The following is a 24,318-nucleotide window of genomic DNA, read 5'->3' on the forward strand; positions in this document are numbered from 1 at the left end:
TACCAATATCTCAGCTTGAAAACAGGTAGAGAGAGTAAATTCTCCTTACTCAGCTTTTTGTTCTATGTAAGCCTCCAATGGACTGGATGAGGCCTACCCACACTGGGGAGAGAAATCTGCTTTACTCAGTCTGCCAATTGAAATGTTAATGTCATCCAGAAACACCCTCATGGACACACCCAGAATCATGTTTATCTGGGCATCCCATGGCCAAGTCAAGTTGACACAAAAATTAAACATTAACAATGAGCAAGGAGCCTAGTGGCTAAAAATGCAGCTTCAAATCCAATGTGCCCTACTTACTGTGACCTTAGGTAAGTTACTCAACCATTCTAAGCCTCCCTTACCCCCAAGTAAAATGGAAATAATGATAGCTCCTTCCTGAGCTTGTTTGTAGAAGCACATGAGAGAGGGTCAGGTCCGGTGGCTCACGCCTATAATCCCAGCACTTTGGGAGGCCAAGATGGGAGGATCGCTTGATGCCAGGAGTTTGAGACCAGCCTGGGCAACATAGTGAGACCCCATCTCTAAAAATAAAAATAAAAAAAAAATTAGAATCACATGAGATAATGTCTGTAGAGTGCTTAGCAGACTGCATGGCCCTAGAACTCACCATTTCTCTCTATCTAGGCATGAAGAAAGGAGATTCTTAACCAGGGAGGTTGGCAGTAAGTTTGAAAAATTCTAAGAAATTTCAGAAGATTCTATCTGACCTTGATGACTAAAATCACATTTGTTATAGGGGAGGGAAGAGAAGCAAATGAGTGGGGAGAGCAACTGAAAGCCTCTTACCTTCCAGCAGACCAGGATATCAGGGAACACTATGTCTGCTTTGAGGCTCCCTGCTGTCAAGGATGCCTGCTTCTGGGGTCTGCATAGAAACCTCTTAAAATCTGCTCACAGGCTTCTTAAGCTCCTGCCTCTTGAGCACCTCACATGTCATGCTTCCTGTGGAAATCTCCATTGCACGTGGCTGCTGTGGGAAAAAGTGTAGGGTGGGGAGATGAGGGTAATACTAGAGAGAGGGATGAAGCATCAGAAGCTGAGAGGCATTCTCAGATCCAGAGGGTCATAGAGATTGAAGTCAGGGCTTTGATGGCAACCAAAATAGACCGCTTTCCAGCTGCAATGGAAAAAGGTGACCGGGATGTTATGATGGAGGGCAAGGAGGGTGGGTGAGAAGGTTTAGATAAATGCCTTCCTAGGCAAACTGCAACTAGTTGGTTGGATATTTTAAATAGGCAAAATGATTTACTTTTATTAATGCAAAGACAAAACTGAATATAAACTGAGGGATTTATTTTCATTTGCAGATGTGAATTGGACACAGTATCATGCTACTCGTTGAATTCTGATTTGGAGCATTCACCCAAATCAAATTTGGGCCTCATTTGGGTAGATGCCCAAATTAGAATTTAACAAGTGGCATGATACTGGGAGGCAAGGAAGTCTCCACATTTAATGCTGAGGAGAGAAAGAAATTTCAGGGTAGGGTAGTGTGCCTGAGTTAGACATACTTCTTTTCTCCAGCTCCTTGTTTGAAATCAATACACATTCTGATTGAGCGCAGAGAGTTTTGCCTCTGAATAAACCATTTCACCTGAAGAAATTGGCTGGATGGTATAATACCGGTTGATGAACCAGAAAACCTAGCCTCTGTTCCCTCCAACACCATTTCCCAACTACGTCACCTTGGGCAAACCACTTAACCTTTTTGAGGATCAACTTCCTAAAGTCAACTAGGATAATAATCCCTTGTCGGCATCCTACAGTTGGTTATTTTAAAGAAGTGAGATAATAAATGTGAATTGACCTTGAGATCTATAAAATGTACACAGTATTATTCCTGAACCATGACTGCTTCCCTCGCCCGGTCTAGTGATTTTAAGCACACAGTACAAGATCTTCCCATATTGTTGCAATATGGAAGGAAACAGCTGCTAGTGAAAGCCAATTTTAGAAACCTGCATTTTTGCAAAAGGAAGAGTCAACTTTCGTCATAACAATGTTGCTGGCACAGGATGGTTACTGCCAGAAAACAATGTAGAGATGGTCCAGCAGGTGTCAGCAGAGAACCAACTTTCAGTACTAGGTGGGCTTCTCCAGGGAGGGAGATGCCTGGGCCTGCCTGGTGGGCTGGGACAGGGCTGGGGGGACTCCATCATTAAATCCAGGGCTGTCCCAGTTCTGGTGGGTGCTGGTAGGCAGATTGGGACCACTGAGATGGGGACAACAACCCATTGGCTATATCTGCAAAATCCCTCTCATTGGCTTCAGGATCCTTTCCCTTCAGAAGATCCCTTCCCATGACTGCTTTTTAGTCTGGGCCTGAGTCCCTCTTCTGGCCTTAGAACCTGTGCTCTAACTTGAAAACCTGTCTCAAAGGGAAGAAGGTTTATTTGTTTGTTTAGAGAAATACTGCTTTGGGAACGCCTTTCATCCCTCCCTGTTTTGGATATATGATTTTCACCTACTCTTCCTTCTCCTACCTTAACAACCAGCCATTCAGATTCAATAATTCAGGCAACAAATCCAAGGTGAGTGGCTAATGTATTGGGAGTGGGAGAGCACTGTTTACAGCTACTAAATAGAAGCCTGCGCAATGAAGTATGTAAGTTCATATATGCTACAGATAGTCTCTCATAATTTACTCTTATGATTTCATTGCAAATGTATATGAGTCTGTTATAATGTGCCATGTTGAAATGGGTTCTGCCGTAGGTTTTATGAGATTTGGGGTCTTTCTTGGCTGGATGTAGAGAGGATGACTTGGAGAGGCAGAGAAGCAGCTCTTTGAAACAGGAGCAAATCCCAAACTGCCTGCCTCCCCTCCCCCACCACATTTCTAAGATTCCCAGAGAGCGTTTGTGTGTGTGTGTGTGTGTGTGTGTGTGTGTGTGTGTGTGTGTGTGTGTGGTACATATATGTAAAGTGGTATATCTTAGTAGTGAGGGAAGGGAAATATGTGAGAAGCCCTATGAGAGGAAAGGGCAAATGGGATCAGAGCCAAAAGGCTGTCTGAAACTTTGGAGCAAAACCTATGGCTAAAGTTCAAGGGCAGGGCCACAGCCAAATAGAGAGCTGGCCACCTGCAAATCTGCCACATCTGGGAAATGGAGAAAAGGAAAAAGAATAAATCAAATAGCTATGGATGCTTGTAGCCCTATTGCATTATTTGCTTTTCCCAGCCCATAGCAAAATCCAATTCTTCTCAAAAACTCAGAAATTCTGGAATAACTCTAAGGTCTCCGAGAAAAGAGAGTTGTGTCCTACTTAGAATAGGCCAAAGTATGTGTGTGTGGGTAGGGGGTATGTCTATGGGGGGTCATTAGGGTCCTGATCTCTAGTATCTGGCACCCACAAAGAACAGAACTCCCATGTCCACCACTAAGTATGACTGCTGGGCCCAGTGATCCATAAATCTCCAGCTGGCAGAAAGACAGGCACAGTATACACAGATTCCTACATTGCTGCAAATTTCTTGAATTCTCAAGTAGCTGGATAAGCTGTGTTTCTTTTTCTTTCTGATTGTAAATATGTAATTATTTCCATCTCTTTTCTTTAAGCCAGTAGGTACCATGTTTGCAAGAATATTTGAAATTAAGAGGAGGGGGTTCCGAAGTCCACAGAGCAACTGCCTTGCACATTATTTTGCCCAGAATGTACAAGAAAAAGCAAAACAGATAGCAGATATAGCCAGCTCAAGCCCTTGCAGAGTTATGGTCCTGTAATATACAAGGCCCAGCATTCACTATAATTGACCTATGCGCAGTGTGGATCTGTAACTCTGGTTTTGGGACAAAAATCTGCACTGATGATTTAAATATGGAGGCTCCAAAGACAGGGAGAACCAAAGCATGGTGAAACCCATCTCTTGCCTCAGTCATTGCATAAGCCCCTGATTCAGGTCTCTTTTAAACCCTAACTCCCCATAAGCTATATTGTTAAATTATAAAACGAACCTCCTCTGATCTTATCCATTCCCAATATGGTGAAATCGTCTTTGGCTGTGTTTAACTAGGAAAAGTGAAGGGATGAGTTGAAAGCATTAAAAACAGCAGTCAGAATGATCAGAAACCCCAGCCAATGTGACATTTTCCAAAGAAATGAGGCCACAGTTAGGGTCTCTGCTGCGTAGACCAAGCTCAAGTTAATTCGGTTTAGCCAGGCCCTTTTCTTTCCTGTTAGATCCTCAACCCCCATGGCTACCAGGCCCTGGGGAGCCCTCGCCTCTACCCTCAGGACCTCCCTGCCCGGCTCAATAGCTCTGGGCCAGTTCATTTCGCCACAGCCCGGAGCCGCTCGGAAAGCAAAGATTAAAGGGGAAAGTCGCAGCTGTATATTTATATTTTCATTGCTAGAAGGGAATTGATTTCCGTGCATTTATTTTGGTAGTTGTAATACACAAGGGCGGATTTGCGTCACCCGAGCAACTTGCCGGTGGAGATAAAGTTGCACAAATATTGAAAGGGGAAGTGCTAGGAGTCATTATAGAGTTTTTCTCCGGAAGAAATAAGGATTTCTGCAGTATCCTAAAATACTAAGGCCGCTTCTATTTTGAGACCAATCTCGCAGGCACATCCGCTCATTTAGTCCGAGTTTGAGTCCATCAAGAAACAGGAGATGACCTGAACTCCGGCGAGCCCAGGGTTTCCTGCTGCTTTCTTGGTTCCGAAGAGTGGGGAGTAAGGAGGGCGGGAGTCTGCGGGCTCAGAACTCGGCGAGGGGCCTGCAGGGGCCAGGCTTGGGCCTGGGGAAGGGGTAGAGGGGGCGGCGGGGGTCGCTCCAAAGACTTGTATTTCGCATTTGCCTCCGGGAGCTGGGAGTAAGGCCTTGGATGGCGCCGAGGCGGTTGCAAGGAAGCCGAGGCCTGGGACAGCAAGGGGCGCGCAGGCGAAGTTGCAACTTGCAATAAAGCCGCGGGCCTGGCGGAGAAAGGGAGGCTCGCGGCGCGGCGACGAGTCGGCGGGCCTCGGGGCCTCGCTTTCGCCGTATCTGCCCAGCGCCCCGGGCCTTGAATCTCGGCAGATGCGAGTTGTGGGCGCCTCAGGGAACCGAGAGGGCTCGCATTCCCCCGGGTCTGTATCCCGTGCCCACCCCGGAGCGTCGCAAACCTTGGAAAGGATGAAAGCGGATAGGGGAGTCTTATTTCTTAACAGAGAGGGTGAGGGCTCGCAGAGCTGCCTCGGGTAAGGAGTAAATGCACCTCTTTCACAACCGTGAGTTTCAGCTTAGGCCGAGGTCTAAATGTTTGCAGTCAAATTAGAATCGCAATCAAACTGGAAGTGGCACTAGAAAGCAGAGGGCTCGCGGCCTCCGCTACGCACACTCCCACCGAAGGCTCACCAGAACCCTCAGCCAGCGCCTCAATTGCCCATGTTGTACTTGTCGCTCCTTTGCCTTCAGCTTGACACAGAAAAACTGGTCTTATTACGTCTCTCGCCCCAGGTACCCCTACCCTCAGCCAAACACACCCATCTATCTCTGGAAATAGCACCTCTCTCCTGGCTGCGTGGAGCAGGGGAAGAAAACCTTTCAGTAAAAGAGAGATGGAGAGCGGGAGAGCTGGAGGGCGGGAGGAGGGTGAGAGAGGGGGAGAGGGAGAGATCTTAGTGCTGGCTGATAGGAAGTGATTGATAATTTTCCAGGAGAAAGTAAAAAGCTTAAAAGGATAGCATCTGCATCAAGGGGCTAGGGAAAACACCAGAAATTAATTTTATAAGCCCAAACCCTGAACTCGAGATAGGCATGGCAAGTTCACTTGCCTTTCTGGGTTTATTTGGTGAGGAGCCTTCGTGCTGAAGGGAAATAAAAATGCCACAGAATCTCTGTTAGGAGATGCTTATTAGGGCTATCGAAAACAAAAGATTTCATGGTTTCATTATTCGTATTATTTTATTTTCTTCCTGAAAATGTGCAAGAACAGCTCATCTGGGTGGCCTGTGGTTTGTTTGGGAGAGGGGTGGGGAAATCCATTCTGACTATAACTTAAAAGAGAAGAAATTCTTAAAATAGAGATGTCGATGTTGCACAAAACCCCCACTACCACCACCCTGCGTTCTAAAGACCCAAGGCACGAATGGAAGACGTTGACCACCACGCAGCTTCTCCTGCAACCAGGCCCAAGGGGTTCCTCGGGAAGCTGTCACAGAATTGAAAGCGGTACTGAACCCCACGGAAATCTGCTCTTGTGGGCACTTGCAAAACAACGAACCCCACGTGATCCGGAGATGTGGTGGAGGAGGGAGGCTAACATTTCCTACAACCTCCTGCAAAGGAGGGACGCGCGTGCCGCTCTCCCGGGTTTCGGGAGGCAGCCTGTTTTGTAGCCTCTGAGGCTCTGGGAAAAGGTTTGGCTGCGTCCAAGGGAGACGTTTGGAGCCATCCGTCTTATTTTGTTTGAAAAGTCACTCGTTCAAGTTGTCACTGTGTGACAGCTCAGAATAAAACCAATTTGCGGCCGCCCCTCCTCCTCGCTTCCCGGAGGATCTCCTGGGAGGCACGAGGCGGACGCGGTGCTGAGTTGGGCCGGGACTCAGGGCGGCAACATTTGGGCAAGGGCCCAGGAAAGATGAGGGGCTTTGCCGAGGACACGGACTCCTGGAATAAAAGCAGATTGAGGTCAAGAGAAGGGAAGCAAAGGGGCCAAAGCGCGCTCCGCTCTCCACCGGGAGGCGGGCTTTGCAGAGCCCTAAAGAGTGAGATTACCGTCCCTTCCCCACTCCCCCAACTCGCCCCAGGCGACAAGGGCTTCAGGAAAGCTCCTGTGACCAACCCTCCTTGCCCCGTGGCGGTTCGGAGCCGCAGAAGTTAGAAAAGAGTCAGAGCCCTCCGCAGCGGCTGCCTGGCCCCTACGCAGAGTAGCAAGAAGCACTGCGATGTGCGCTACTAAGCCCGCGCGGCCGCAGCAAACACTTTGGCGTGGCCGGGGCGTGGCTCGGGTCCTGCCACGCCCCCTCGTTCCTAATTCCCCTCCACTCCCCGCTCCCATTGGTCACGAGGATGACCAATGAGCGCTAGGATCGAGGTCCTACCCCGGGCCTGACTCGAAAGCTCCTGCCAAAACTTTGGGAGTTTTTAGAGACGAGTTTTTTTTTTTCTATTACTTCCCCCCCCCCCCAACTAACGGATTATTATTGTTGATGTTTTAAATTTGGCTCTTAGGGCTTAGCTATTTGGGTTTTCTTGCGGTGTCCGGCTCCGGTCTCCCTGGCTCCCCCGCCCGCCCTGCGGCCCCAGCGCCCCTCGCTCGCCTCCAGCCCGCGAGGAGTGCGGGCGCCGCGCCGCCTTTAAAGCGAGGCCTGGGAGCGAGGCGGTGACCGGCCGAGATCCGGCCCTCGCCTCCTCCCTCGGTGGCGCTAGGGCTCCCGGCCTGTCTTCCTCAGTGCGGGCAGAGAAGCGAAAGCGGATCGTCCTCGGCTGCGGCCGCCTTCTCCGGGACTCGCGCGCCCCTCCCCGCGCGCCCACCCACCCTGTCCGGCTGGACTGCGGCAGCCGCGCGGCTCACCCCGGCAGGATGTTCGCAGCCGGGCTGGCTCCCTTCTACGCCTCCAACTTCAGCCTCTGGTCGGCCGCTTACTGCTCCTCAGCCGGCCCAGGTGGCTGCTCCTTCCCCTTGGACCCCGCCGCCGTCAAAAAGCCCTCCTTCTGCATCGCAGACATTCTGCACGCCGGCGTGGGGGATCTGGGGGCGGCCCCGGAGGGCCTGGCAGGGGCCTCGGCCGCCGCCCTCACCGCGCACTTGGGCTCGGTTCACCCGCACGCCTCTTTCCAAGCAGCGGCCAGATCCCCGCTTCGACCCACCCCAGTGGTGGCGCCCTCCGAAGTCCCGGCTGGCTTCCCGCAGCGGCTGTCTCCGCTCTCAGCCGCCTACCACCACCATCACCCGCAGCAACAACAACAGCAGCAGCAACAGCCGCAGCAGCAACAGCCGCCGCAGCAACAGCCTCCGCCTCCGCCCCGGGCTGGCACCGTGCAGCCCCCGGCCTCGGGGACGCGAGTGGTTCCGAACCCCCACCACAGTGGCTCGGCCCCGGCCCCCTCCAGCAAAGACCTCAAATTTGGAATTGACCGCATTTTATCTGCAGAATTTGACCCAAAAGTCAAAGAAGGCAACACGCTGAGAGGTAGGTCTTGGGCGGGAGGCTGCAGGCCTCTGACCACTGACCCATTCCCCGGACCCCGGGCTGGCTTGGGGTGCCTTTGAGTGTTTTTACAATTAAGGACGAATCGGTAAAATGGGAGAGAAGAAAATGAATTGTAAGACAACTACAAAACATTAGGTCTAAAACTCACCTGTTCCATGTAAAACAAACAAAAAATGACTCCAGGGATTCTTTAAAAACACGTCTTAGAATCAATATTTATAAAAATGGTTGGTGTAGATATCTGCTAAAATGACTTTGATCTCTTTAATAATGTATCTAGAGACAGAATTATATTTTCTGACAGCTAAAGCATTTTTGGGAAACACTTTCGATTTCTAGTAAAAATTTCACCCAGGAAGTGTAAATAATAAACAAAACCGCCTAGATGAGCGGGCAGAGTGGGGCCTCCTTGGGGCGGAGGTTTTGGGTCTGTGGCATTCTTGTAAGGCACGTGAAAGTGAGGCCATAAGCCGATTTATGTAAAGCCTTTACTTACTATATGCGTGCATATGGATGTGAGGGACACACAGGAACTTCTCGTGCGTCGCTCCTTGGCAACTGTTGGGAGAGAGAGGTTTCAGCGCTGAGACGGGTTCTCTCTTGACTTCGCTCAGTAAAAGTGAATCCAGGGCAAGGGGAAGGGGAGGAACAAATCAGCGGAGAGTGTGAGTGTGCCCGAGGTGTAACCTGCTATCCTTTTCCCTTGTCCCCAGATCTCACGTCCCTGCTAACCGGTGGGCGGCCCGCCGGGGTGCACCTCGCAGGCCTGCAGCCCTCGGCCGGCCAGTTCTTCGCATCTCTAGATCCCATTAACGAGGCTTCTGCCATCCTGAGTCCCTTAAACTCGAACCCAAGAAATTCAGTTCAGCATCAGTTCCAAGACACGTTTCCAGGTACGGAAAAACTACAGAGTACTGCCTAACGGGTGAGCCGACTGACAGAAATCTCAGGACTGACGCCTCCAGGGCGGCCGCGGTGTCGCAATCTCACAGTTGGGGCGGGAGGCTACGGAGTAAGGAGAGAGAAACCGAAAGATTTCTCAGCGAGCTAGCGCTCGCTTCGGATGGTTCGCCTTGAAAAGGGGCAGAGGCGCCCGGAGAGCCCAGAAAGTGTGTGCGTGGACGGTGGGGTGGGGGGCTTTCTCGAAGTCTTTTCGCCCCAGAGGGCTTGAAAAATGCAGCATCGATGTTGCTTATTAACATATACACATTTTGGGATGACCTCAAACACTTGTGCTTGGCGAGCTTATGTCTGGGTGCCTGGACACATGCGGGAATAAACACACACACACACACACACACACACACACACACACACACACACACGAGATAATTTAGGGCTGTCATCATTCAGGCCCGAGGGACATTTTTGTCTACCCTTCGTAGGCCTGATGGCCACGCATGAGGTTTATGTTTTTCTCTTGGAATTAAAGGACAAGCCGCCAGGCTTCTCCACTCCACGCTCGCTTTAGGTCTTCTGACTGTCGTGTAAAATTCCTCCTTAGAGGGGCCATTCAGTGTGTGCGCGAAGGGCTTTCTGAATGAGGGTAGAATCGACAGTTAATACGAAACAGTTTCAAGCCTTACGGGGACCCCCAGGCTGGCAGGCCAAGGACTGGACACTGAACGGCCCTCTTGTCTTTCTTCCCTCTGGCTTCCGTTCTGCGGCAGGTCCCTACGCTGTGCTCACGAAGGACACCATGCCTCAGACGTATAAAAGGAAGCGCTCATGGTCGCGCGCTGTGTTCTCCAACCTGCAGAGGAAGGGCCTGGAGAAAAGGTTTGAGATTCAGAAGTACGTGACCAAGCCGGACCGAAAGCAGCTGGCGGCGATGCTGGGCCTCACGGACGCACAGGTAAGGCAGTTCCGGCTCCAGCGCACAGCGCCCTCGGGCGGGCAGCAGCGCACGGCCTAGTCCAGTAGGCCCCCTCCATCCCCGCCGACTGGACTCCTGCGGTGGAAACGCAAGATCTTGACTTGCAAGACGCTTTGTGGACTACGCAACTTGAGGCAGGAGAAGAGGAGGGTGGAAATGGGGTAAGGGAGAAGGACCGAGAGAAGAGCTCATCCCCAAGATGTGTGTCAACAAGCACTGCATGTTTATTTTGGCCAGCAGGCTAAAGAACCACGGAGAAAGCAAAAGGGCCACTGGAAATAACATTGATGTACTCAACTGTAGTGCAGTTCGCCGTAGGAGACAGTTTATTTCAGAAAAGATAAAAACCCAAAGGCAAGAGATTGTTGTTGGGTTTTTTTTCCCTCCCACCCTCCCTCCTTCCTCCTCCTCCTGCTGCTGCTTCTGCTGGATTGTGAAATCCCCAGTTCTGAGGAAGTGAAAATATAATTTCAAACGGAATTAGTTAGCTCCAAGAGGGCAGGGAGTCCGCTTGAAGCGGCCACACATTACAAGGCTTAGGCTCTGAAGAAAATCTGAAGGAAGGGGAGAGGTGAGGGAAAGAAAGAAAGAAAAATGATTTTCTTAGAATACCCAAGAGCATTTCAGCAGGTTCTGCCTATTTGAATTTTTTCAAGACAGTAGGAAATGTATTGTGCCTGAATTAATTTTTTTCTTTTTCTTAAATTTACGAACTGGGCCTTTTTTTTTTTTCCCGAGCTCCGACTGTGGAAGAGTCACTCTTGTGCACCCCGTAGCACTGGCTCTAGCTCCGGGGTGCTGATTGTCCCCAGCAGGTCAGAAGCCAGAGGCAGGCTTTTTCTTAGCTCCTTGGTCCCTCAACTGCTGTCTCTGTTTCCTTCTGACCTCCATTACACAACTCTCCTGCCCAGTACACACACACACACACACACACACACACACACACGCACACACACACTGGAGGAGCCCAGCCGTTTTCCACCAGCTGTGGATGTTATTTTTAAAAAGGAAGCTGGAACTTGTGTGAATGCGTTGGGACCCCCAGGGGATTGTATATGTCTATATAGATTCTCTGCCCCATCTCTATCCCCTTCCTTCACTTTGCACACATTTAATTCCAGTGTTTTCTGAGCCCCCAGGAGAATTTGTTTATCCTTAACGGGGGGCAGGGTCTTTATCAGCTCTTGCATACAAACATAGCAAAGAAATGCTGTCTTACTGAAAGCCCAACAGTGCCCCCACCCTACTGTGATTAACAGTTTAAAACCCCTTTTCCCTTTCTGCTTCTCCTGTTTCCTTTTTTTAAAAAAGTATTGCTTTTGTAGGGACTTGCTTTGGGTAGTGGCAGTAGAGGAGAGGGCCAACTTAGAGCAGGAATTCTTAACACTGGCACACCAAACCCTTGACATTGTAAGCAGTATCTTGGGTATATGTGTATTTTTCTGGGCTAGGAGTCCATAACTTTAATCAGATTCTCATGGGGGTCCTGATAGAAAAAAAATGCATGGATTTAGAGTAGAGAAAGAGTATGTTGGGGGTCAGGTGCAGGAATCTGCTTTTCCAACAGTCACCCAGGGCATTTTAGTCCTGGGGCCTGAGGGTCGCATTTTGAAAACAGCCTTAGTGGGTTCCCTAGGCCGGGATTCCTGGCTTCTTGTGTTCCCTCGGGCTGTCCCTTGGCTCCTGCGCCTACCACAGTGCCTGGTCCTTGGTAGAGTCGCCAAGTAAGCGTTGCTTTTTCACTCAGGCAGGTGGCTTGCGGGTGCACGCGAGTCGGATAGGAGCAAACCTGGGTCTCATCTCGGTGTCTCTTCTTGTCTCCCCGTGTGGTGCGGCGCAGGTGAAGGTGTGGTTCCAGAACCGGCGGATGAAGTGGCGGCACTCCAAGGAGGCCCAGGCCCAAAAGGACAAGGACAAGGAGGCCGGCGAGAAGCCATCAGGTGGAGCCCCGGCTGCGGATGGCGAGCAGGACGAGAGGAGCCCCAGCCGCTCCGAAGGCGAGGCTGAGAGCGAGAGCAGCGACTCCGAGTCCCTGGACATGGCCCCCAGCGACACGGAGCGGACTGAGGGGAGTGAGCGTTCTCTGCACCAAACAACAGTTATTAAGACCCCGGTCACTGGCGCTCTCATCAACGCCAGCAGTGCTGGGAGTGGTGGGAGCAGCAGCGGCGGCGGCAGTAGTTTCAGCTTCAGCAGCGCCAGCAGTCTTAGTAGCAGCAGCACCAGTGCCGGTTGCGCCAGCAGCCTAGGCGGCGGCGGCGCCTCGGAGCTTCTCCCTGTGCCACAGCCCACAGCCAGCAGCGCTCCCAAAAGCCCCGAGCCAGCCCAAGGCGCGCTTGGCGGCTTATAGACTGTACTAGGGCGGAGGGGATCCGGGCCTTGCGTGCAGCCTCCCAGCCTTGGGCTGGGTTTTGTGCTTACTGTACGTTGGCGACTTGGCAGGACAGGAGACGCAGCGTGGAGCCTACCACCCGACATTCACGCTTCGCCCCACGCTGCTCCGACTGGCTGCAGCGGGCACTGCCCAGAGCAGAGGGGAGTCTCAGTGTCCTGCTAGCCAGCCGAACACTTCTCTCCGGAAGCAAGCTGGTTCGACTGTGAGGTGTTTGACTAAACTGTTGCTCTGACTCGCCCCAGGGGTCGTGGCTCAAAGGCACTTAGGACGCCTTAAATTTGTAAATAAAATGTTTACTACGGTTTGTAAAGGCCGCTTGGATTTGCTGGGGGTTGTTAAGGCCAGAGATCCACAACCGGACCTTAGTCCCGGGGGGCACTGCAGAATGCAGCAGCTGAAGGTGGGAGGCTGGAGTTTCAGGGGAAGTGGCTCAACCTGAGAGCCATCTTGCTACAGACATCAGAGATGGGCGTCTGGGCTTAGAGGCTTCTAATTACGAGATTTCTAGCGCCAACTGCCACTGAAAGCGCCCTCTGAAACCCTGAGCAGCCTGAGAGTGGAGCAGGCCATAGAAACTGTTAGGCCAGTGCAACAGATGGTTTCCCCATCCGGAGTATGGACTAAATGAGTTCCTAGAGTGCTCAGAGTTGGAATGGGGAAGGCAGTGATGCCAGGCGGGGTCAATCTAGGCACAGCTGTAATCACTAAGTGGATGCGAAGCGCGGGCCCAGAGCCCTGCACGAACTTTCCCTTGTTCCGGGATGGGGTAGAGGACAGGTCTGCAGTGTTGCTGAGGAAAGGACAGACATGACACAGTGGTTAGAGCTGGAAGCTTGGGTCTTAGAGTGCCAGGGCCCTGGCTGTAAACATGCCAAACAAAGGGGTGACTTCTTCAAGGTTAAGCAGAGGCACAGCCCAGATCAGAACTTGGACTTCTGGCCTACATGTGGCCACGGATAGAACCATGAAGTTGCATCCTCCATTCCCTCATCCACACAAAAATTTTCCTTTGCAATTTGGCCACTGGAGGCGCCTAGATGTGCTCTTTCTCCCCAAAGCTGCTAAGAGTTGTGAGGCAGTTTCCCCATCCCACTGCAGCTGGAAAATACATAGTAAACCTTGACACTGCTACTAGGATGGGCAATTCGAAGATTTTTTTGTTTGTTTGTTTCTTTTAAAGCTGAAGAGTTAAACCTCTCTCCAAGACCTGTCCTCCTGCTTGTAACTGTGAAATGTCTGGAGTTGCTAAAAGCTCTTTGGGGGGATTTTATAGCAAACAGATTTCCTTGGGAAATCCTGATCAGTCTTAGTGCCAATCTCTTCGGCACTGAGCATGTGAAGGACACAAGGTCTCTGGCAGACCCAGCATCCAGGCGGGGTGGCCAGTTCTCAGAATGAGTTGAGGAGAGGTGCTGAAGTCAGAGAGCCTAGGACACACCTCAGTCCCTTGGCTAGAGTGGGAACGTTCTCAGCGGTCCTCTGTCTTGCTTATCTTCTCCACTTTTAGACATTCCCCTGGAGCTCATTCCAGGATCTCTGTTCTAGACTTTTCCATCCAGGGGTGAAGTAGAGGCAGCAGATTGAGCCTTCTTTCACTTGCATAGCCAGATACAAGATACAGATAACAAGTCCCAAAGCCAACACATGGATGCAAAGATGATCATTTCCTGACCCAGCCAACCTCCTAAGTCCCCAAATCGAGATGATTCAAGAGCTGTGAGAATAGAGTGTGGGCAGAATAATCAGAATTGTACAATTTAGTCAAGAGAAAAGAAAGAGTACCACAAGGGACCCCATCTTCAACAGGAACATGAACTAGCTATTATCCCTAATTGTGCCGCAAGAGTTTTCAGGCCAGGGCAGCCTCCCCACCTGCCCTGGGTGCGGGCCAGGGCTGGGATAGTTTCTTCAAGCCTTCCACGGGCTCTGCTGCCAAACTTTAGGATTCCCTCTGTACCTCAGTTTTGTCCGCATTGCATTATCGATATCAATTTCCCCTGACCCCACATATTGAAATTCTGGAAGCAGGATATCCCAAGCACATAGAATTTTGAGGCACTTCAATCTAGCTCTGGCGTTAAGGAGAATAACGCGTCGGCACACACATCTAGCTGAGGAGCCGAGCCTGGGGAAGAAAGGTGGGGAGGGTGCTTTATACAAACCGCACCGTTCCCTGCTCCTCACCTGGCCCTGGAGGTTTCCACTACCGCCAAATCCAGACCGTAGGTTCAAGCCCGGGCCCCGGGGCTTTGAAAGCGAAGAAAATCATCATGGGGGAATGTCATGATGTGATTTCAGGTAGAATTCTGCCTTATTTAGGCCAGCTTTCGCCAGGCCAGGGGGCACGGCGGAGCTGGGGGTCTCGGGGACGAAGTGAGCCGGGGAGGCGAGCACCTGACGGCGGGAGTCAGAAGGACGAATACCATCCTAGGGCTCGCAGGAGGCGCCCCTGCCTCCGCCACCCCCACCCCCAGTTCCTAGACAGTTATCACGTGAAGTTCTCGCGGGGCTTTACCCTAGCAGTGGAGTTCTTCCACATTTCATTAGAATCGGAATATCACAAGCCCCGGAGAAGTTACAGTTCATTTAGAAGAAGGGTAGCCACAGGTGGCCGGGAGGAAAGGTTAAAATTTGGCCGGATAGTCCCATCCCGGGGCTGCTCGCTCGACCCCGGGTACTGGGGTCTTCTTGGCAGCGCAAAATGCTAGCAACGGCGGCCAGGCAGCTAGAAATTCTTCAACCAAGACCTAGAGTTTTCAGACCCGGAAGAGAAGGCCCAGCGCGGACCGTGCGGGGCGCCAGAACCGCCCAGGGTTGAGGCTTGGAGCAGGAGAGAGCGCGAGGGCCCCGGAGCAGAGCAGAACAGAGCCGCGGCCCCCGCCCCTCCTGCACACAACCCGAGACTCCAGCCAGCGATTGCTCTTTGCTCTGAGCAAAGTTTGCCTGGCCCGCCGAAGTCCCCGCGGCGCGGAGCCCTCCGAAAAAGGCTACCAAGGTGCACAGAGGCTCACAGAGGGATGGTGACCACGGTGCGTTTCCCTTCGGGGCAGGGGTGGGGACTCAATACCTATCCCCCATCCCCTCCAACGTGGTCGCACACAGACCTGCAGACTCATATAGACAGAGGAGAGACAGGCAGTCTACTGGCTATTTCAGCACTTTGTGGGTAAAGCCACGCGAATAAATTTCCCCATTCTCCTCCATATGGCAAAGCAGAGACGAGCCTCTGCCGCCTTATTCAGCCAGTGTGGGTGGGTAGGGCGCTTGTTTCCACAGAGAAGTTGCCTAGCGCCAAGTTCCGCGGACTAAACCACTGAAGGCTGGCGCCGCGTTTCTCTCCCGTTTGCCCGCTTCAGTCGAGAGTGGGCAGAGACCTCCATGCGAGCAGTGTGTCTCCCTCGCCTTCCTGTGCCCCTCCCTCGCTGCCCGAGGCCAAAGTCGTCAGCCCCCGGAGCAGGGGGCAGATTTCCCGCTTCGCTCCCTCTACTCCCTACAAAGAGTCGTGTGGATTGTAGGCGGGCTCAGACTCTGCTTGCCACAAATCCCTCTGACATCCTTTGCACCTCAGAGGCAACCATGAAGGAACCCCAGTCACTCTGGGATCTTTTCTCTGGCTGCCCTCTCTACCCAGGATCTGGAGTTTGATGTTGGCAGGGGTTGAACTAGGTTGTGGCCAGCCCAGGGCAGGCGCAGTAAGAGCGCCTAGGCTTCTTTTCAAGGTGTCAGAGGCCGAAGAAACAGGAGACTGAAACCTGGGTTCTCCTGTCTGGGAAGGCAACCGCCAACGAAAGCTTCGGAGTCGGGAGAGGCGTGTGGTAGAAACCAGGGCTTGTAGCAGTGGATTTTCTGCGGTCACCTCGACTTGACTTGATCTGTTGAGCTTTAACCTGTTGAGGTTTAATCTGTTTCCACGGATCTGAACCCACCTCTCCTCAAGCCTACGCCTACCTAAGACTCTCAATGGGCTGCATGGAGCAAGAAACGGGGGACGAGAAGTCAGAGGCTGAGGTTGATGCACTCTCCCATCGTTTTCAGGCATCCTAGTCCCCTCTCTCCGGCTTCTTCCTCCCTTAAGAAGAAAAAGTAGGCAAGCTCAGCCCTCCCCCACGTGATGTAGTGACACCCCTTTAAAGATGACCAAGAGGACCCTAAACGTGCTGGGACATCACATTCCCCTTCTTTAGCCTTGTGAGTTGGAAAGGACTGATTGCACACTCCAAGGTATTTGTGAAGATGCGAGTTTTAAGGAGGATTTTAACTACAGGTGTTTGGGCTAGGGAAGATTTTTTAAAATACGAAACTTTGATTTAACTCATGCACTCATCTAGCTCACAGCCTCCATTTTTGAGGTCATGATGAGATTGGCTGGCATCCCAAAGACAAACTAGTTGGCTTTCTCTGAAGCTTCCCTTCACACACTGGATATTACAACCCACAGTGCCTACCCTCTGCCACAGCCACTTTTGGGGAATCCAGACTGCTTACACAGGGCGGGGAGCACATTCTAAGATTCCCTTCAACTCAGGTTCTAACAGAGCAGCAGCCTCCAACAGGATTCCTGGGCCCTGAGGACAGGTGAGCTCGGAGAACCCCTGGCCCTTTAATCCCTTCCCTGTCCATGCCCCCTGTCATTTTAGAAATCAGGAATAGAAGTCTCCACAGGTATGATTGTTCCCGACTTCCTCGTTTTTGGGTTGAAGTAACAGAGGCTGAGAGATGTGGGAATACTTGCCCAAGGTGCCCTGGAGAGTGAGTGCCAAGACCAGGATGGGCCTTGGGTCAGGGCCTCCTGCAGTACACAGGAACATGAAAGCTGGTGCCAGACACACCTGAGCAACCAGATTCTGATCCAAATTATCAAAGCTCAATGGGTTTTTTAAAAAAATCATGAGGTTCAACCACTGCCTGGGATGTTGGGCTCCCATTAGCTCCTTCCCTTCCCCTTGGTGGTTCCTGAGGGGTCTGGGAGTCGCAGGTCTGGGACTCCTTTGGGTTGATACCCTGCCCTTCACTCTGCACTAACCTAATAGCAGTGTTAGCTTTGCTAATAGTGTGTAGGATCCCAGCCACACTGTGCCCACGAAAGGAAGTGACATCCATGGTGCTTTTCGACTTCCATTGAACATTGCTGACACTTAGGATTCTGGGCAGAATGTGGAGATAGAGGCCCAATCATGCCTGCCTGGCAGCCCCTGCGCTGGATCCTTCTCTCTTCCTCTAGCCTCAGATTCAGCTGGAGCCATGGCAGATAGTAAGCCTCACTCTCTAGCACAGTCCACCCTGCGCAACAGATGAGGAACCAGAAAGAGACTTTGGAAGTGGCAGCGGCAGCATCGCCTGACACGCGCTCCGAACTTGCCTCTCTGGAGACCTTCAACGACTCTCTGGGTTGGGGGGGTTATTCGAGGACACCGGCAGGAGGACCGTGCAGGAAAAAGCGGGCCTGATCCCAGCCCAGTGTAGGAGGTCCGAACTAACCCCAGAGGCGTTCATTCATTCATTCACTCACCCACCAATAATTAGCTACATGACCTTGGAAAATTAATCTAATCACTTGGTTTGTTTTCTCTGTGTAATGGGATATAATCAATGGTACCTAACTCATAAATTGCTGTAAGACTTCATGACAGTTAAAAAAAAAAAAGGCAAAATGAGAACAGTGGCTGGCATAAATTAATGCTATAGGCTTAGATGTTACTGCATTCCTTCATCCATTTGGTTTTTTCATTGCAGTATTTATTGGGATCCTTGTGAGTGTTTGCACAGTAGAGAAAAAAAGAATGCAAGACAACCTTTACTCTCCAAGAAATTATATCATTAGATGAGAACGAGAATGCCTTGTCACCAGGAAATCCTTTAAGGAGTAGCCCAGAGAGTTAGGATGTGCTGCCTGGCTAGGTCAGGGGTTGCTGCATTTGGAAGGCCTTCTTCATCTTGATCTTCCTGGCACTATGCACAGGAGCACTTCAGTCTGCAAATTTCACAGCAGGCAATGCTTGTGGGTGTGGTGGGGACTTACTCATGCGAGTTAGAAAGGAAGAAGTTAGTTTTCTGATACTTAGTTTTCTGAAGCTTAAGCAAGTGTCCAGGGGCCCAGAAGGGAAAATTATGTTCCAGCTGTTGAGATTATGTTGGGACAAATAGCACTTGAGGAGTTTTATTAAGTTTTTAACTAATCACAATGAGGGAGGGCCCTCAAAATGGAAACAGGAGATTAACGATTCCTTCGAGGAAGAAGGCACCCTCGGCTTCTGGAGAGCAGGGCTGGACTCTGCTGCATGGTTGGAGAAGCTCTAGCACCTCGCTCAGTGCTTGGCACAGGAAATGCACCCCCAAAAGTGTTTACTAAATAAACGACAAGTATAGTTATTGTGGCCCTTGTGGTTATTTATAGCATCAATAAGGGTAGGTAACATTATAAACACAGTAGGAGGCTGTGCAACACGACCCAGAAGTACCAGGTGGTAACCCCGGGAGTGGACCTGGAGTTGCGAATCATCTGGTTGAGGACCCATTGGGATCCCCGATGCTAAGGTCATCACAGAAGGGCAAGAGAACGCGTTCACAAGCAGGACTCGATACAGGCGGCCTAAACTCTGGTCTGTGTACCATTTGGGCATCGTTGTAGGTGGAAACCAACTCGTAGAGAGGTTGAATGACTCACTCAAGGTGACTTCCCTAGTGGTCAACGTCAAGAAGCAGGACGGAAGTCCAAAGCTTTCTGTGATATCTCCAGTCCCTCACTTAGGCGGCGGTGCGGAGCGCTAAGATGTGCCCGAGCCTCTCTTGGAACACGGAAGAGCACCGCAGAGTGGGTGAGAATGCTAGGCAAGTTGGTCTTAGTGCGTCTGCACCTCACCGCCTCTCTCTGCGGAGCAAAAGTGCCTGTTTCGCGGAGTTCCCTAGCCACAATCTCCACTGTCCTCGACCAGAGATTTCCCAGTCTGCAAATTTTAGCCTCGTTTTAATTTGTCGGGGCTGTTTATTTTCGTTTCTCAGAATCAGGGTGACGAGTGCACCCAGCACGTGGTAGAAGCTCAAGAAATGAGCAAGTGAACGAAAGATCAAAAGAATGAACTAATGAGCAAATAGGATCCTGTATCCGGCAGTCCCAACCTGCATCGCAATCCGGCCATTGTTGAATTTCACTACCTGGTGAAACGCGGGCCGCGCACACCTCCAAAGAGGTGTCCCTGAGACTCTACGCAGCCAGGATCTCCTGGTCTGGGGCGCAGATCTCGCTCCAAAGCCTCTTGCCTTCCGGGGTCACAGGGTCTCGCCCCGTTCGCAATGGCTTTGGGTGTAGCAGAGGAAGGTCCTGGGTCTTCCGCGGTCTCCGATCCCCAACCTGCCCGCCGAATATTCATTCAGTTCACGGTCAGCGCGGGCCCCTTGGCCCGGACCTCCCCCAAGCTGATCTCTACGTCAGTCGGTTGCCGGTTGGGAGCACCCAGGAGATGTCTCTTTGAGGCCACTTTGGGTCAGCTGCAGCGGTCTAAGCCTGGTCTCCTTTTTCTTGCCTCCATCAGGGTCCCTGCAGCCTGTGCTGACTACTCTTCCAAGCCAAGAGCACAGTTTTGTAGCTGAAAAAAATGGGGGTGAAAAGCTATAAAGAAAGAGCCAAACTAAAGACTTGCTCTGTGACACACAATTTTTAAATGGAATGTCACCTGTAATTTGAATTTTCCCATATCCGTTGGTCTTCACGCTCCCTTGCTTTGTATGTCCTCACCATTTCTCACTTTTCATTTTTTCCTCTCTGCTCATTGAGCCCCGAGCTTCCTTTCCTCCTGGTACTGTTCAAGATTCCGTTCAGAATTTTAAGAAGAACTGGACTCCCCTGGCTTGGTTCCAGATGACCACCAGGGAGGACGTGGAGGACAGAGTGTGTGACCTGAGACAAGGGATGACAGGGCTGCCAGGCAGCTCCAGAGGTGATGGAGGAGAGCCTATTAGCCAAAATGTAACGAAAGGCAGAGATTTTAAAAAATTAGAATAGATCTGCATATATATATATGTGTGTATATATATATATATATATACACACATATACATATATTTAAAGCCCACGAAAGTGCCATCCTCCTCAAAAGCATTGCTCAGAGCCAAGGGAGACATGCTGGAGACAGAAGGGCCACTCACAGCCTCGATGTTACTCATCTACATATGTGCACATCATTTGAGCCTCTACTACATGCTGGACTGGTTCTGGGTTAGGGACCGTCAAGGGTCTCCAGCTGAAACGATCTGAAGGTGCTCTGACACATGCCCTCCAAGCTAAAAGTTTTAGCAATCGAAAACTTTCTTGCCCACCTCTTTCCTCTTACTTCTCTTTTGCTTTCCTCATCGCGGAGGAATGGTGTTGAGGAGACCATCCCACCTCCTTGTGTTCTCTCCAGCTCTCCAATTACGCCTTCTCACTTTCTTCTTGTCAGTTTGCTCAGCAACCCAGAGGTAGTTTTTAGGTTAGGGGCGCATATCTGATACAGGGCACAGTCAGAGACAGAGTTCTGGCAAACAGAAGGTGCTCAATAAGTGGAAACTGTTATTAAACTATTACTACGATGACACTGCGAGTTCATTCTGGCTGGAGAGAGTGTCTATACTGGTTTGAAATCACCTATGGGTGCGTGCAAGTAAAGAACGGAGGAAAGAGACACACGTCTTTTCCACTCTTTGAACAGGAGTTGAAAGTCTGGTATCTCATGTAACCATCACAGCAACACAGGGCAGAAGATATTATTCTTCCTCTCTTACAGATGGCCATTTTGACAAGCAGAGGGGCTGGGTAATTTGATCAAGGTACTTGGCGGGTAAGGGGCGTGGCCGAGCCTCTGACAGAAATCTGCCTTTCTTACTCCAATCTCCGAACTAGTGGTCTGCGGCGATTCTCTATAGTCAGAGAGAAAAAAAGTTCAAAGAAATGATTTGTTCTTTTTGACGAATTATTCTGATCATTATTTCAAATATTCACCTTACAATGTTAGTGTAGACCTAACCATAGAGAAATCTATTAAAAGTCATCTCGCTGCATCCCCAGGGAAAGCGCTTTCATAGTATGCCCTGTATGGTATGCGCTGTACGGTATGCAAGGTTCACAGCCGAAGGAAGGGAGGGCCCAAGTGCGAAAACATCTTTAAGCGAACGTCGGTCGCCACGTGCACTTACTGTGTACCCCCCACCCCAAACCTCAGGATAGAAAGACACAAATGAGTCTAGAAGCCACAGAAGCGTCTTCCTCCTTGCTCCTAGTCATCCCTTTCGCTTTCCATTCTCACCTGGCCTCCCCCAGGCCTCGCCTTCTTCCCTCTTTACTCCATTCCCTAACTCCCGCCTCGTAGGCAGCGGTGGGGAGCCTCCTGCAGGCTGCGCCCCGAGTCCCAACGCTACTAGGGTGCTCTAGCAGTGGGGAGGCGGCGTTGCAGTCTGGCTAGGGCGCTGCAGCGGGCACCAGCTACGTTTTGCTGTCAGCGGCAGTTACCCGGACGCAAGTTAAGGGTTAGGCGCGCAGAGGCGGTTGGAGGCGGGCGGCCCCTGACCTCGGAGAGCTGCGCCGAGCAGGGCGGGAAATTTATGGTCTGTGTACACTTTCTGGCTCCAGCGCCCCGCGCACCAGAAGGATGGGGCCCTGCGAGCGCGCCCGAGGCCGCGAGCTGGGGCCGCAGGCGCCACGGCCATGTATGGTGCCCACCCGACTCTGTTCTGCAGCGCTGTGGTCATAAACCTTCCCTTGGAGGGCGCGACTGTAAACGAAAGTTCGGGTGAGAGGTAGGTGCAGGCCGTGCCGCCCGGACCCTCAGGGATAATTCTGGAAACTTGCACGGAAGCCTGGGTACCGCCACCTTCCCTGTTGTGGTGGGGTGAGAGGATTGTTTATAATGGCTGTTTGGAATCCCGCGCGGTGGATGCAAGGTGGGATTCCAGCCCAGCGCCGCGCCGCGTGGCCAGGAGTGCAGACAGGTCACCGGGCCCCGGGTGTCTGGACCGCGCCGCTTCCTACTGGGCTTACGTCGGGATCCAGACTTCGTCCTCCTTCCTTGCAAGGGCCCAGATTTGATTCCCGTTCGTCGAGGCGGTCTGTAGCAGATAAAGGGCCCTTAAAAAACTGGACCCTGTAGGCCTTCGGTGCCAGAGGAAGCTAGAAGATGGCTCAAGAGTCAGTCCGGAGGCAGGAGGCCCATTTCGGGTGGAGGCCAGAGGTCTAGCTGCTCGCACTTCACTCCCGTAGCGGTAGTGTTAGCACGAAGCATGTCCACGCTGTTTTCCCCGGCTGGGCTACACCCACACAAAGGAGCCGTGAGTTAAGCTGGGCGGTCAGCGCTACGTAGGTCCCTTTACTCACGTTGTCACCAGAGCAGGTGTCACGGAGTGTAACTGCATAAGAGCTTAATTTTTAACACCAGTCACGACTTTTCGATCTGTTCTTAGTAATCGTTGTGCCCATATACCAGGCACTGTTTTTACAAACTTTCTATGTATTAGCTCATTTGCCTTTTACCAAATCCCAGTTAGGTCATTACTTACATTATCCCCATTTTACAGATAAGTAAACTGGTAAGAAAGTTAAATTAACTTGCCCAAGGACATGCAGTTAGCAAGTGGATTTGGGAATAACTCGCATCTTCTCTGCACGGCCTAGATTACCTAAATCAACTGTAGCACACTGTCTCGAGCATCAGGAGTCCCGCGGGCGAGAGGGGGCAGAATTTCCAAAGAACCTCGGGTCAGTTTACCCACTCGCAGACCTTCTCCCTAGGGGGAGCGCGTCCCTGCTCCGGAGCCGGGAGTAGCTGACCGTAGGGGTCAGCTGAACGAGGTAGCCGAGTCCATAAACACGGGCCATTTAGCAATTACCCCCAGGGCGTGATAATTGCGCTGGGTAGTAGTGACTGTGAGTCGCTGTGACACTGGCTTCTCGCCGTCTGCTGTCTTTTGATTTACTGTCGCACTGAGTCTCAGCACCCAGAAGCTCTGCAGCAACCAAGGCTTAGTTGAGACGTACCCTGCGGGGTGCCCAGGGCTGCCAGGGTAAGCGGTGAGGCGCTAGCGCGGGTGCAGCTTCTCTCCGACGCCATCCAGCTCTTCTCGCGGTCTTTACCCTGCATGGGGCTGCAGAGGAGTCGCACTTCAGAAGGTTTTAGCCCTTCTAATTGGGAACGTCCAGAGACTTTTCCCTGGGGTAGGGACGTGGCATTGAGGAGTTGGCGATTGATTTGAAAATAGGAGAAGCGGTAGGATGAAAAGGATCAGGATGGACTATGAAAGCACAGAGTGAAAAAAGAAGAAATAGGAACGAGAAGAGGGAAATCATCAAAATAAGTGGAATTTTGAAGCATTTCTCACATTGTTTTAGAGGGAGGGTGGAGTTGACACAACTGCCTTGGGTCTGAGCCATAAATTAATAGAAGATTTATCCCTCGATCAGGAAAAAGCCATTAAGATATTCTTGGCTTCGTCTGTGGGAAAATAATTTCTTTGATTGAGTTGCCCCAGAAGACCCTGCGAAGCCTTCTCTTCTCCGCCTCCGATGGCCTCCTCTTTCCTGCCTGCCGGAAGGAGGGGAGAAGCGGGAGACTCCAGGGAGAAGAGGCCTTTCCATCTTTTCCAGCATCTTGAATTTCACTTTGCGCGTTTCTTTCTACTTTTTGGTTTGATCTGCCTGCCTTGGGGGCTTGGAACCTCATAGGGAAATTCCTCCCGCAGCAAGCCGAGCTTGCTGTGGCTGCCCTCCTTCCTTCAGGTCCGCTACGTTGGAAAGTGGGTCCTCGGCCTCTCGCAGGATCCAGCACGTCAAAGGCCTTTGGTCTGTTAACAAGACTACAAACTACTAGGGCGGGGGCGGAGGTGGGGCAGGGAAAGTGGAAAGCCCCTCGAAGTGGGAGGCAGCAGTCCCAGAATAG

At 51.5% G+C, this 24,318-nt stretch overlaps 1 protein-coding gene and 2 long non-coding RNA genes across 3 annotated transcripts in view; 1 reads left to right on the top strand and 2 right to left on the bottom strand.

The window, feature by feature from the left end:
- LOC116458027 (uncharacterized) overlaps positions 1-7,799 on the bottom strand; it is a 50,349-nt gene extending 42,550 nt beyond the window's left edge. Inside the window, exon 1 of the long non-coding RNA XR_004245167.1 lies at positions 7,508-7,799. This is a non-coding gene — a long non-coding RNA (uncharacterized LOC116458027). The remainder of the gene's footprint in view (positions 1-7,507) is intronic.
- HLX (H2.0 like homeobox) lies at positions 7,102-12,728 on the top strand. Its single transcript, XM_032137580.2, has 4 exons — positions 7,102-8,126; positions 8,861-9,040; positions 9,818-10,002; positions 11,864-12,728. Exons 1-4 carry the CDS (start codon positions 7,517-7,519, stop codon positions 12,371-12,373), a joined length of 1,485 nt encoding a protein of 494 aa, XP_031993471.1. The 5' UTR covers positions 7,102-7,516; the 3' UTR covers positions 12,374-12,728.
- Positions 12,729-20,943: 8,215 nt separating this feature from the next.
- On the bottom strand, positions 20,944-21,917 carry LOC131381851 (uncharacterized). The gene is made up of 2 exons (XR_009210840.1): positions 21,697-21,917; positions 20,944-21,310 (listed from the first exon to the last, which is right to left on the bottom strand). It is a non-coding gene; the product is annotated as an uncharacterized LOC131381851 (long non-coding RNA).
- Between the last annotated feature and the right edge of the window lie 2,401 nt (positions 21,918-24,318).

Source organism: Hylobates moloch, unplaced genomic scaffold (genome assembly GCF_009828535.3).
Source record: "Hylobates moloch isolate HMO894 unplaced genomic scaffold, HMol_V3 SCAFFOLD_18, whole genome shotgun sequence".
NCBI lineage: Eukaryota > Metazoa > Chordata > Mammalia > Primates > Hylobatidae > Hylobates > Hylobates moloch.